Raw genomic sequence first — 12,632 nt, 5'->3', positions numbered from 1 at the left:
TCGGCAGGGGACCGCGCTTGAATGGAAAGCAGTTTGTAATTGATGTTAACGATGTCGCTGGGGATGAGGCGGGTATAGAAGGCCTTTTGAAGAGTTCGAGCAGTGGGAGCAAAGCGATCTCGGATATTTCGTAGATAACATCGCCTGCAGTATCCCTGGAAAGCCAAAAGTAGATAATAATAATGTGTTACTAGAAATATGGTGCCACCTGTCAACTGGATTAACCGCTATTTTGTTTAACAAAAATGGTTAAGTTAACACAGTTTCAAGCTGAGCGCTGTTGCTACGGACCAAGACCGACCAGTTACGAAATGTGCGAAATATCGCCAGAAAACATTCGACGGCTAAAATTCGAGAACTTCTGGTTAATCCTCACTGTTAATTAAAAAGAAGGAAATCACTATGGACACCCCTTTTCACCCCCGTTTCTTACAGCCACCCCTTGTCGCACCCTGTCTTTTATGACCACCCTTTTCTACTATTAATTAAATAAAGAAACCCTATTTTGGGTTTTTATGGACACCCATTTAATTTTTCATTTTTTCAGCTTTGCAGAGAATGCAACTGAGCAGGCACGTCGCTTCCGGTATCTGGCTTACTCTTTCCTTGGTTGTCTTTAGCTGACTGCATGTTATTAAAGGTTTTTCCGCGCATTCCAGATGTAATCCACGGTGGGTCTTTTGTAAACGCTTTTTGAGTTAATTACGGGAACGTCATTGGGCGCCAGTGGCGCATTTAAATTTAAGCCTGCCCGTCGACTCCCCGTTTTCAACTTCACCACCATCGAGCGATGCAGTGAACGTAACAGGATGCTTAATTTCTATACTCGTACATACAGAGTAGTTGAGCGACCATGGCAACAAATTGTATTTAACGTGTAAAGTGCTCGTACAAACTAAATAATTTTACAGTCCGTTGCACTTCTTGTTAAAGTGGGAATCGAAAACTTGCAATACGCGCATCGTAGAATACGTAATGACGATTATGATGGATTCTCCAATGTTAAAACATTAAATCATGTTTTGGTTGAAACAACCGGCTCGCGCTTGTTTCAGCACGAACTGCCGGCTACGGAAGAAATTAAAAAAACAAAAATAGTCAAGAAAAAAGTTTTGATTTTCAAAAGCTGATTGGTAGTGTGCCGGGTGAATTAATGGCAGTCGACTGACTTATAGCATATTTTTTTGTAGTTTGTTTTCATTATTTTTTATTGTAAATTTTTTTAATCCAAGATCGACTGGCTAGTTTGCACTTTTTCGGACTACACGTACTGGTAAAGACGTACTGACAGTTTTTCGATTTTTAGTGAGCGGATTCTTGCTAACTTACTGTCTGTGTTTGTCATTTTATTGTTAAGTGCTTACGTTCCAAGTCTTTAAAGCTTATTAACGACTTATGCAAACGGTAAACAGACGGTTTACACACCGAGACAAGAAGACGGTCTAAAATCGAAGATAAAGTAACGGAAAAAACGGTGCACTGCACGTTTCTGACAGATAAATGAGTTCCAGCAACTCTGGCTGTACAGACCAGTTATCGATAATCCAAATCATTCCTGACTGTGCGGCAATCTGACGATGGGCTGAAGAGATTCGCAGTAAACATGCCGCTGTTAATAAACAAACCAGGTGCAAGAGAAAGTAATGTTGGACTTTAAGCTGTTATAAGGTAGTCACGTTAACCGGACTCAGCATAAAAATTGCTCTTAAGCACCTTAGGCATGCGCTGCATTATATGCAATGGGGAAAATAATGTTCATCGAGCTGATAGATAAACTCGCATTTTCGAATTTCTCGATCACTTTCGTAGTTTTTGTCGGAAATATATTCTGGCGAATATGAGATTCCGCTAATTAAACATGTATTTATACGAAAACGAAACGCGGTATGTGTACTCATGGAATTCGGTGGACGTGGAAATGGACGGGCTGCTTCAGCATGGCCATATTATCGGCCTGGAAAATGTCGAAGGCAACGCTCCACGTCTCATTGTGGATTTCGGATGTCCAGAGCAGCGAGCGGTACCGGTTGATTACGGGAAAATTTTCGACTGCTCTGCCAACCACCGCACCAGAGAAAATTCGCTGAAATACAATTTCAAACACCTGAAAGATAAATTGTCCGGCGCCCTTGCTTCTGCCAATGATACCAATGACGTTGACGTGGAGGTTCTAATTCGGAACCATCCTAGTCATCCCTGGAAGTGGTATCTCGGTGAACTGCTAATGCTCGGGCTTCATATAAAAGAATGGGCATGCGTTGAAGTGATGCTGGGATGTTATCGCACACGAGAGCTGCTTCCGCAGGCGCAGATGCGCATGCCGCTGGCCAAAGCAGAACTCCGCCACCGACAACTCTCGCCGGGTGTATTTGTGATGCGGCTGTGCGGTGTTCCTGAAGAATACTTCTTGTTGGATTCTGCGATGCAGAGGCAGTTCCTCCGTGAGCTCCAAGAGGAACACAAGCTGCACATTGAATACTTTTGCAATTCGACGATCCACTATCTCCAACGAACCAGCGCGAGACCAGTGCGCTATTCCACGCTCAAAAGTATGATTGATTATTACCGCGTCTCCATAAGGTATCCTGTGAAAGTATTATCGATTGAAGCACATAGCCAAAATAATCAGATGGATGCGGAATGCGTCAACGCCGACAGCCCAGCTTTAAGACTTCCGCCGGAAATTTTAAAGGACGTACTGCAGTCATTGGCCACTATTGACCGGCAGCGCTGCCGCCGGGTCTGTCCACTGTGGGAAGAACTGCTGACGGCGTCGGAACGTGGTCAGGATGTTCATGTTCAGTTGGCGGCAGATCACTGGATTCCGCATTACAGCGCATACGCTTGTCTTTTTAAGTGCATCACGCCAGTCACGCGCACCATCTGCATACGCGAGTCCGTTAGCGAAACTCTTCGCTACCCACAATTCGAAGATTATACAGTTGCCGGTCAAGCGTTGGGCTACATTGGCAAGGTCGTCGGCACTGTCGGTGCACGCATTGAACGCGTGATTCTGTCCCATCGTCGGCTTAGCAATGAGAATGCGAGCCGTACTTTGCCAGGCTACTTGAGCAGTTTAGCTGCAACATACTTGCGTCACACGGTATGGTGTGATCGCATAATCTGGACCGATTATTCTCTATCGGTCTCTGCACCCGTATACAACATCCACTTCCATATTCCACGGGCGGTTTTCCGTCTGCACCACACTGACGCCCTGCAGATTTGGGATTTATTCGAGGAACATTGCCAGCAGCGAAAGCTCGTGGATATGGATCGTATTACTCAGGGGACTGCATATCACACCCGGTCAAAATTCTCAGAGTGCGGTCAGATTACCGAGGTATGGCTGGAGAGCTTCGTTTGCACTGCCTATCCATTTGCAACGATCATGGTTTTTTTTAAAGATTCTGATGGCGTATCAGAGCAGTGATCCGCGTCCCGCTTCGAGCTATTTCCAGTGGAACTGGACTTTGGAAGATCTTGACAGTCTGGACATTCGGAAACTGAATAAGATCTGCTTGTGTGTTCTGTCCGGTTACGTGACCGAGGCGAGCAACGCCTCGTCGGCGATTAGTGAAACCCCTGGAGAAGGTGAAGAGATAGGCGAAAGTGATGGAAAGGACAAGGTGAAAAGCCAAAGATTTTCAGTGTAAAATTAGGTTATATACCAGATACTGGCACAAGCCGATTGCACATGTGTAGCCGGCAAAACTGTTAACATGTTAACGGTTAACGCATTAACATGTGAGCCGGGCGAACATGTTAACGTTAACATTCTCGCCGGGCCCAAATGTTAACGACCAAAATCGTACACGCTGTACATGGATATATGGGTAAACAAATCCTCTAATGTATTTAATGATATTTACCAGCATCGAGTTTAATTATTTTGCCGCTATTGCAAGAAACGTTTTTATTAAGGGGTTGAAAAATGAATGTCGCAAAATAGCAAGCAAAAGGGGCATAAAACGGAAACAAAACGCACAATTGCGGGAACAAGAAGATGACATAAATATCAGTCAGTTACAATTATTGTTTTTCGAAAGGAAATCAGCAAATTTCTTGGATCAGTAATTAACGACTTAAACTAAAAGTATGTTTTGACATGAAATTTCTACACATACTTTCTGCTTATTTACTTACCAATGCGCATACCTGCGCTCGGCTGTTTAACTTGCTAGGTAGACAGACAGCCTAGCATCTGTAATTTGTGTATCTGCAATTGTGGTGCAATTAATGCTGTGACAGTTTATTATTAATTTGTGAGATTACTATCGCACATAATATGCGTTAACATCCTTGCCGGGTCGTCCGTGTTAGCGTAACATCCCCGCCCGGCACCAATGTTAACGGTGGTTCCGGGCGGTGGTAATTTTGTAACGCTTGTCAACTGCCTTAATGTCGGTGGATATCTATTTATACAGTATGTGGCATAACATTATAGCAGTTGTTGGTCACAGTTTGTCATGCTCCGCACTTGTCGCACAAAGCACGCACTCTGTTCGCTGCAGAAATATATTAATTTTGTGCCCACCCCAAATGCCAAAGTCTCTTTTCGCAAAAACCTGGCCAAAATATATCACTCACACCAGAGCTGCCCATTTCTGAATTTCTCATATCCATTCCCCTCTCCAGAAATTCTCTTTTTCACCCTAATTTTACACTCATTTTTTATCACCTATTACAATTTTTCCTTTGAAGCATATGCGAGTTACAATTATTGTTTTTCGAAAAGAAATCAGCAGTTTTCCTGAATCAATAATTTACGATCTAAACTAGAAGTATATTTCGGCTCAAAATTTCTACGCCTACTTTCTGCTTATTAATTACTTAACTTAGCTTACTACTGTGCCTATCTGCGGTCGGCTGTTAGCCTGTTGGGTAGACAGACAGCCAGCATACAGGCTCCAGCACACATGCAGAGGCGTTTTTGGATTCGACGTGGATAGGGGTGCATTTATGCAGTGCATAAAAAAACAACTGTTTACTGCTGTACACAAATCTGTTCACGGTACATGTGATCGGCATCCTACAAACATAAGTAGGTGCTCGTAGTCGGCATCCATATTTTTAAAATGGTAACATCTTCGCCCGGCACCTATGAATGTTTATAACCGCAATGTTGACTACTGTACAGCCTATCGAACGGGTAAATTATTAAATGCTCGTATAGCGTAAAGATCATAAACAAAAAAGAATTGTGTTTTCGTAGGTGTAAACGAAATTCATAACAAAACTTTAAAAAAACGTACCGGTTTTGTCTTACATTACATTTTTTTGTAGGAGGCCAGTCAATATAAATGACCGTGACATATTCATAAGCCGCAGCTCACCCATTGAGATTCCATACTTAATCGCACAAAAGAGCAAGTTACGATTTAATCCAACAGCGATAATCGTAGGCATGGATATTCGACATGCATAATTTTTTTTAAAAATGTGAGCATCCCCGCCGAGCACTCATGTTCTCAAATTCAGTGCAGATCGCAGACTAAATATACAGAATAAAGAAAACACAAAGAACGAGTAGCCTTGAACGTAGAAAGTATTAGCCTTAGCAGAAAATTAAGCGTTTGTACAAGCGTTTAATGAGAGCGGTTTATGTTGATAATTTAGCAGAATCCGATTACCGCACAGTTATAGCGTGAACATCCCAGCCCGGCTCGCCTGTTAACGGCGTTAACAAAAAGCTTTACTTCCTTTAAAATTGCTTTTCCTTGTTTAACAAACAGCAAGCGCAAAAGAAGTCCACTTTTGGAAATTAAAACCTCCTCTGTTGTAAATGTAATATAACATGACCGCTTCATGAAAAACTGCAAAATTAATGCCTCAAATTTTAAAATAACGTGCTTTTGAAAGTAACATAAATTTTCGTCAGCAGTTTCGAACAATTGTGTATTAAGGCGCAGTTAAATTTTGTAGTTTTCGTATTTCTCCAACTATTGCTATTATAGCTATTGCTATTATTATTGCCTACAGTATTACTGTACATTACGGTGCCGCACCGAACTATGCCAGTTTAATTTAGTACACGAACAAGATCAGTATTGTCACTGCTTGAGAACAGGCAATTCGTACAGGACTTCAGACCGGGTCTAAATGTGATTTGAACTTGATTTTAGTCCATGATTCGTGAACTGCTATCATTTTGCTGCGGAGATTGAGTGAACAGCTTGCATGATTTTGGTCGTTAACATTTGGGCCCGGCGGGAATGTTAACGTTAACATTCTAGCCCGGCTCACATGTTAATGCGTTAACCGTTAACATGTTAACTGTTTTGCCGGCTACACACGTGCAGTAAATACGTCGTGCGTTTCTTTCTTTTACTGCGCAATAAGTCGAACGTTCGGCACGTTCTTCGCTAAAGGGGTATGTTTTATTGCCGGAAAGTTCGCTAAGCAACCGGGGACCATAGGTTCAAATTCATTTCACTGCCTCTCTCAGACGGCATTTACTCAGCAATTAATAGTCCAGCGATCGTTAGAAGAAATGGTGCAGCTGTTTCGGAACACTATGCGTCGTAAAATTTTGCGGCTACGGCTAAAGGAAGGGAGTGTGTTTGAATATACTCGTTGTTTGATCGGTCGAAATATGTAGGTGGACGCGCTCCTACAAACCGGTGGACGGCGCATCATCCAATCACCAAAGAAGTAACCAACCTCCACGATTTAGTCGGTTGAAGGAATGCTGACAGATTGGTAAATCTTGGTTGGATCCATGAATTAAATAAAATTTTTAATGTGAACTTATTTCTTTTTTTTGCCACTGAGCTTAACGACATGCGACCATTATGATGATGCGCAGAAATTTCGTGTGCCTTTGAGAGCGTAAAGTAACACTTTTCCAGCCCAGAAAACTGAGCACCACACTACCACTACTGCTACACTACCACTACCACTACTGTCCAGTGTTACCACTACTGTTGCGACTTTGTGTGTAGATATTGCTCGAAGGTTAAGAACCATCCGCTGGTGGAGCACTGAGCATCTATTTTTACCCATTAAAAACATGCAGACTCTTACTGATTGCTTTCACCTTCTTACAAATAAATTCTTAGACCGCAAAGGTTTGCAGCAGTTAGTTAGTTCTAGTACTTAATCAATATAGCGCCCTTCCGGTTCCCCGTCAGAGCTTTCGCTGGTGGACCATGACAAATCTCCTGCCTTCGTCATACAATGAGACAGTGCATACAGACAGAATCTGTTCACCTTCAGAACATCTAAACGGTCAAGTGTGCCATACATCCAATCCTGTTGTGAGTGATGCTGAAAAGGTCGCGGATCGCAGCCGTGACATGCTATAACAAAACAAAAAACAACCCCAAGGTCACCTCTAAGATCTGGCAGCATCCTTTATAGGAATCTGACCGCATCTGCTCCGCCGTCCACTTTGCGATTACCTCCACATTAACCGGCTGCGTGTCGACCAAGTGTCTTTCAAACACATCCCAAATCTGCGCTGTGTTAAGGCTACGGAGATCGAGGACTGTTCTTGGAGCAAGGGGACGTCGCAAGATCTGTGAGAAGCCGTCCATGTGTGACTTTATCGGTTTGCTAAAGTTTCCGGCATTTCAATTAACCTCGTATTTGCCAAACTCCACGGGCGTTCCAGAGCTTCGCCGTGTGTGGTCTAGTGGCTCCCTATTTGGAAAGGGATCTTAGGGAAGCGGACTGTCTACAACGGCAGGGGCAGGGAGTAAAACGTGGCAGTGGCAGCTACCAGTGGAATGGCAAGCGAAAAAACCTGGACACCCTGGCAACTGGCAAACGATAAAACCTGGCAGATGCCGCATAAAATGTGGCACATTGTACAATCAGTTTAGAACTTCGAAGTTTTCGTGAACCGTATGATTCTACAAATGTTGCCAGTACAGTCAGCTCATGTGTAAAGTGTTGATAGCACTGTCCATTAACGATTTTGATTGCAGCCTTAGATGGACTGTGACCGGATCTGGTGAGCAATCCACTGCGCAATTCGCTCCACGTCCAACCGGAACTCATAGTCGCAATGTTTTTCAAACAGACTCCGACACTGGGCCGCGTTGATGCTGCCCAGATGGAAAGCTGCAAACGGGATGCCAAAGCGACCAGTGCAGCCTGCTGACGTGTGGAACAACAGCCGAAGGTCCTTCCAGACTATCTGATCACACCATAAAGCGTGACGGGTGTACGATGCAGCCTGAACGGCAATATATTGCTGCAGATCGATATCTTTTTCAACGATAATGAAATCGCGATGATACAGAATCACGCGCCCAATTTGGGCCATAATGGCTTTCGCCACCTGTGCTTAGCCGGCATGCGCGTGTGGTTCCGGCTTCGAGTAGTACATACCGCAGTTGTTAATATGCCGAATGCAGATTATTTGTGTGACCGGCGTAAGGTGTTTAAAAATGCACGCAAATGCGCCGTAATTCTGATTTCCGTACTGGATCCGCATTCCAGTGCCCTTCTGCCAGCTGCAGATGGACGACGCGGCAGAGCTCCAGCGAGATTATAATTCCTCCCACAGATAACAGGTGCGTCGGCAACGCTGCTGGTCAATGGTGTCAAGTAAGCAGAAGATCTCCTGGGGAATTACTGGTGGAAGTACCAGACTGAAGTCATCTTTCTTGCCTCCGTAACTTGCATAACTTAGGCGTGTTTGCGACATCGCAACTGCAACTGACCGGCTTCTGTTGATTTTTTTGCGTATACCGGAAACTCGTGACTTTGATAAGTGTTCTCATTATCGTCAAAATCCATGATTTCCACCAAATTTGGGTTCAACTTAACTAGTTTACATTAATTTTCTTCTGAGCGAACATGCATTACCTTCAGCTTGGTTCAAGTTCAAATCGGAAATGCGGACACGGAAATGTTCAAACGCCTCTTTGAAACGCTGTACCGGTATCTCGTGGAGCTGGTTGATACGAGACAGCTGCTCAAGCAAACGCCGACATTGACTGGAGCCGGTACCTAGTACAAAAGTACCCGGCTGGAGTTTTCTGTATTGAAGTACCTCTTTGGACTGCGGAAACGCAATTGCGATACGGGAGTAGATCGCGAAAGCAATGCCCAGCAAGCATTACCTCCACCAAAAGAAATTCTCGTAAATATCGAAAGCCGAACATGAGCACTTTAGCTGGATACCATTTCCAGGGATGAGCAGGGCGATCGCGGAGCAAAACCACCACGTCAGTGTGACTGACATCCGCGGGCGCATCAGAAAACTGAGGAGGTGGCTCCTGATAACTGAAATCGATGTGATTGTTGAGATTCTTCTAGCCAGAGCAGTGTAAAATTCTCCCGTATTCAACGGGCACCGCGCGCTGTTCCGGACACCGGAAATCCACGATCAGGCGAGACGCAGCGCCTTCGACATCCTCCCACCCGACAACGTGCCCATGTTGCTGTAGTCCATCGGCTTCCACATCCACGGCATTCCATGTGCACACCGGCTCTTTGCCGTTTCCGTATAAGGTCTCCATGCGCCAACCGTGTGCTGAATGCGGAGAGGTCCAGTAGCCTGTCTGTGCCTCTTTCAGATTTATTCTCTCTTCGATTAGCTAGCAACGCTGAACAGACCAATGGCAATCACTTGTTTGATGCAGTTAGACGTTAACGGATAAAAATATGTCAGGTCATGAAGAGTTAAATGAACATTAATAATCAGAGCATATTTATAGGCACCTCTCGTCCCACCCTAGTATATTGTAGACATTAGACACCCCGTTTCGCACCGTTTATTTTAAGCACCGTTTCCTCATTCGTTATTGCAGCAAAGGCTGTTGTTTACGCGGAAAATTCAGTTTAGAGTGATTACTTGTTGATAATGTAGAACTGAACAAGTGTAATTATTAATAACCTTCGAACATGACGATATAACGATTTGTACTGACACGATCACTGTGTAGCAGAATGAAAGCTAAATTCACCTTGTTCAATCGCATGCTTTGTGAATTGACGTCCAACCTGCTTTGTCATGTAAAATAAGCAAAAACTTCAACGTTTCGCATCGAATCTTTGCTAATGTTTAAGTACATCATAGTTTGACCTGAACTGCAAAAACAACGCTTTCAACGAATTACTCGTTTCTTACACCTTCTCTCAGTACGATGTCGTCTCCCTACACAATACGTTACTCGACCGAGGAAAACAGAATTTGTTAAGGGATCTTCTTGTTGCAGGCTTCTTGTGCCTCAACTTCTTTAATTTCCGGTTCTGCCGAAGATGCTTCGTTTTCCGCTGATTCTTCCTCTGAGCTCCCGCTACTCTCGCCGTCCTCAGATGATGGGTCGGACTGATACGGATCGTACTGACGAAGGGCGGCGAACTCTTTTTCAAATGCCACGCAACGTGCCAAATTCGTTAAACTGATTTTATTCAGTTTTCTCATATCTAAACTGCTTAGGTTGTCCAGTGTCCACTTTTTACTGGAACAGTAGGCTCCCAGACGTGGATCGCCAGTTTGGCACTCCATCAAAATCTGCACGAATACAACCAATAACCTGCTGCTACTAACTTGCTGCTACCGTTGCCAGCACCATGATATAATATTGATAGGACATTGTGGCAATGTGGGTAAAAGAAATCTCCATACGCCAGTGTTCTACTGGTGTTAATACATTACAGAACCGATACCTCGACAAGTCTCCTTTTATCGGCATTGTAATCGCCGTTAACTGTGTCCTCTGTCCACTGCGCTACGGTATCTTTATCCAGAAGGTCAGAGCAATCCATGTGCATTTCCAATAGATCCCAGACCTCTGCGGCATTGACGTTCGTCAAGGTGAAAGCAGCGATGTCGAACTGAAATCTGTTGTGGTACAATTTGTAGCGTATCTGAGAATGCCGCCAGAGGATGCGATCACATACGGACGCCATATGGGCAAGTGTATTAGTTATGTCGTTAACGAATTCCACAAATGTGGCTCTCCCTTCCTCCATCTTTGTCCACTGGCACAACACCAAACGATTGATGCGGAAGCCACCGGCAGAATCTAGGATTTGGTGGATATATCTGATCACAACACCGGCAGATGTGATACTTTCCCAACTTTCTCTCACCTTATAATAAGAAAGATCGTGATTCCGTATACAAACTGTTCGTGTGACGGGAGCGATGTGCTTGGAGAGCGCGCTGTATACTGCGTAAAGGCCAGTTGCAATTTGGACTGGGGTGAACGAACGGTCATATGCAGGCATTTCGACAGCAACAAACTGAGCCACTATTGGGGACGATAGCACTCCTTCCCACAGTTGACAGGTGCGCCGCGAACGCGATCGATGGACGACGTCCATTGACTGAAAGACTTCTGTCAGAAGTTCTATCGGTAACAGCAAACCGCGTTCCCGAGCGGTTGGTGCAGTACTGTCGCTTTCTCCTGGATCAACGAACCCATCATGGTCCTTTCTCTATTCACGCAAAAACATAACGTTATCGAAATGCCTTGTGAAATGAATTAACACAAAACCGGAAATACTTCGTAAGTACAGAATACCTTTTAAAGTACAAGTCAACCAGTAACTGAGGTACTAAAAGTGTTTTGTTTATTCCTTTATTATGCGATGAGACGATAGGGCCGCTTCGAAAAGCTATACTCTGACACAAGACTGTAAAAGCGAATGCGAAGCGGTTGAAAAAATAGGAAAAAGAAATTTACTAAATGTAGGTCGAATCCCGGTACATAGTCCGCAGAGACAAGATCAGCTGGCATTCCTCCTTCCCCTGGGTTTCTTGGTAAGAAGACACTCGTACCAGAGCATTCGTGGTCAGATACCTGTCACCCACCCTGTTCAGTGTAATGTAGAAGTGGCTTGGTTGGAACATTCCGGATTGCAGATCCTCCAACGAAGGAGGTTTGCGAATCTGAACATGGGGGAGCACTTCGCGGACGGTATGTCCATCTAGCGTGACCTCCACCAGCGCATAAGTTTCCAGACCCTCTAATCGACCGATAAGAACCCTTGCTGGATGCCATTTCCACGGATGTGCGGGACAGGTGCGCAGCAGCGCCTGCGCTTCATACCCGTTGTTCTCTGAGGAACCGTTCCCTTGCCATTCTTTCGGCAGTTCATCGGATAGGTTGGTGGAGCAAGCGAAAAGCTTTCCGTATTCAACCGGGACCGCTGTCTGCCCTGGACATCCAAAATCAACGATCAAATGCGAAGGAACTCCTTCTGTTTCTTCCAAGTCGATGACATGGCCGTGCTGGAGCATTCCATCAACTTCCATGTCAACTGCGTTCATTTTGTACACTAAGCGATCAGAATCTTCGTAGAGAAGCATGCTTTATTGGTTTTTCTGGTTTATTGAAACTTAAGTTTATAAGAACTAAGAAGCGAAACAATTTAACCTGACAGAATTTAGACTTCAAACTGAAAAGTGTTTCGATGTCGCATTCCTCACGTTTGAATAGCGCGTATTGCACCAGTTATTAGAACTGATATCTCCGTTTAGAAAGAATGAAGAAGATATTTTATCAAGTTTTGCTTGAACAAAAGCGCATTACATCTTATCAACTGACAAACGGTAACAGATAGGCGATAAACGTCTCATGTATCCGTAATGTCCACTACCCAACTGGAAAGCTTCTCGTGCGTGGTTCACGTTTGCTGTTCACCTGTTTTATTAGTTTTGGCGTTTT

At 44.3% G+C, this 12,632-nt stretch overlaps 2 protein-coding genes across 3 annotated transcripts; one reads left to right on the top strand and one right to left on the bottom strand.

The window, feature by feature from the left end:
* Nucleotides 1-1,637: 1,637 nt before the first annotated feature.
* On the top strand, nucleotides 1,638-7,997 carry LOC129588825 (uncharacterized). 2 transcript variants are annotated; one of them, XM_055483219.1, is made up of 3 exons: nucleotides 1,638-3,343; nucleotides 3,408-3,629; nucleotides 7,932-7,997. In XM_055483219.1, the coding sequence occupies exons 1-3, from the start codon at nucleotides 1,859-1,861 to the stop codon at nucleotides 7,935-7,937; spliced, it is 1,713 nt and encodes a 570-aa protein (XP_055339194.1). In that variant the 5' UTR covers nucleotides 1,638-1,858; the 3' UTR covers nucleotides 7,938-7,997. The 2 variants fall into 2 exon arrangements, with proteins under 2 accessions (XP_055339194.1, XP_055339193.1); XM_055483218.1 differs by lacking the exon at nucleotides 7,932-7,997 and adding an exon at nucleotides 6,602-6,952.
* Nucleotides 7,998-9,871: 1,874 nt separating this feature from the next.
* LOC129588813 (uncharacterized) lies at nucleotides 9,872-12,386 on the bottom strand. The gene is made up of 3 exons (XM_055483201.1): nucleotides 11,777-12,386; nucleotides 10,627-11,400; nucleotides 9,872-10,471 (listed from the first exon to the last, which is right to left on the bottom strand). The coding sequence occupies exons 1-3, from the start codon at nucleotides 12,272-12,274 to the stop codon at nucleotides 10,151-10,153; spliced, it is 1,593 nt and encodes a 530-aa protein (XP_055339176.1). The 5' UTR covers nucleotides 12,275-12,386; the 3' UTR covers nucleotides 9,872-10,150.
* Nucleotides 12,387-12,632: the final 246 nt, after the last annotated feature.

The sequence above is a fragment of the Paramacrobiotus metropolitanus genome, unplaced genomic scaffold (assembly GCF_019649055.1).
Source record: "Paramacrobiotus metropolitanus isolate TYO unplaced genomic scaffold, Prichtersi_v1.0 Parri_scaffold0000031, whole genome shotgun sequence".
Taxonomy (NCBI): Eukaryota; Metazoa; Tardigrada; class Eutardigrada; order Parachela; family Macrobiotidae; genus Paramacrobiotus; species Paramacrobiotus metropolitanus.
The sequence above is the reverse complement of the archived record's forward strand: the minus strand, read 5'-3'. Positions and strand labels throughout refer to the sequence as shown.

Bases quoted from the DNA above. Each gene is read 5' to 3' on its own strand.
- LOC129588825 (XM_055483218.1), top strand. From the start codon at position 1,859: ATGTATTTATACGAAAACGAAACGCGGTATGTGTACTCATGGAATTCG. The intron at 3,344-3,407 runs GTATGGCTGGAG...TTTTTTTTAAAG, and splicing joins AGTGCGGTCAGATTACCGAG to ATTCTGATGGCGTATCAGAG. The intron at 3,630-6,601 runs GTGAAAAGCCAA...CGAAATATGTAG, and splicing joins AAAGTGATGGAAAGGACAAG to GTGGACGCGCTCCTACAAAC.
- LOC129588813 (XM_055483201.1), bottom strand. From the start codon at position 12,274: ATGCTTCTCTACGAAGATTCTGATCGCTTAGTGTACAAAATGAACGCA. The intron at 11,401-11,776 runs GTGGGTGACAGG...TTGCGTGAATAG, and splicing joins TCTACATTACACTGAACAGG to AGAAAGGACCATGATGGGTT. The intron at 10,472-10,626 runs GTATCGGTTCTG...GTATTCGTGCAG, and splicing joins ATAAAAGGAGACTTGTCGAG to ATTTTGATGGAGTGCCAAAC.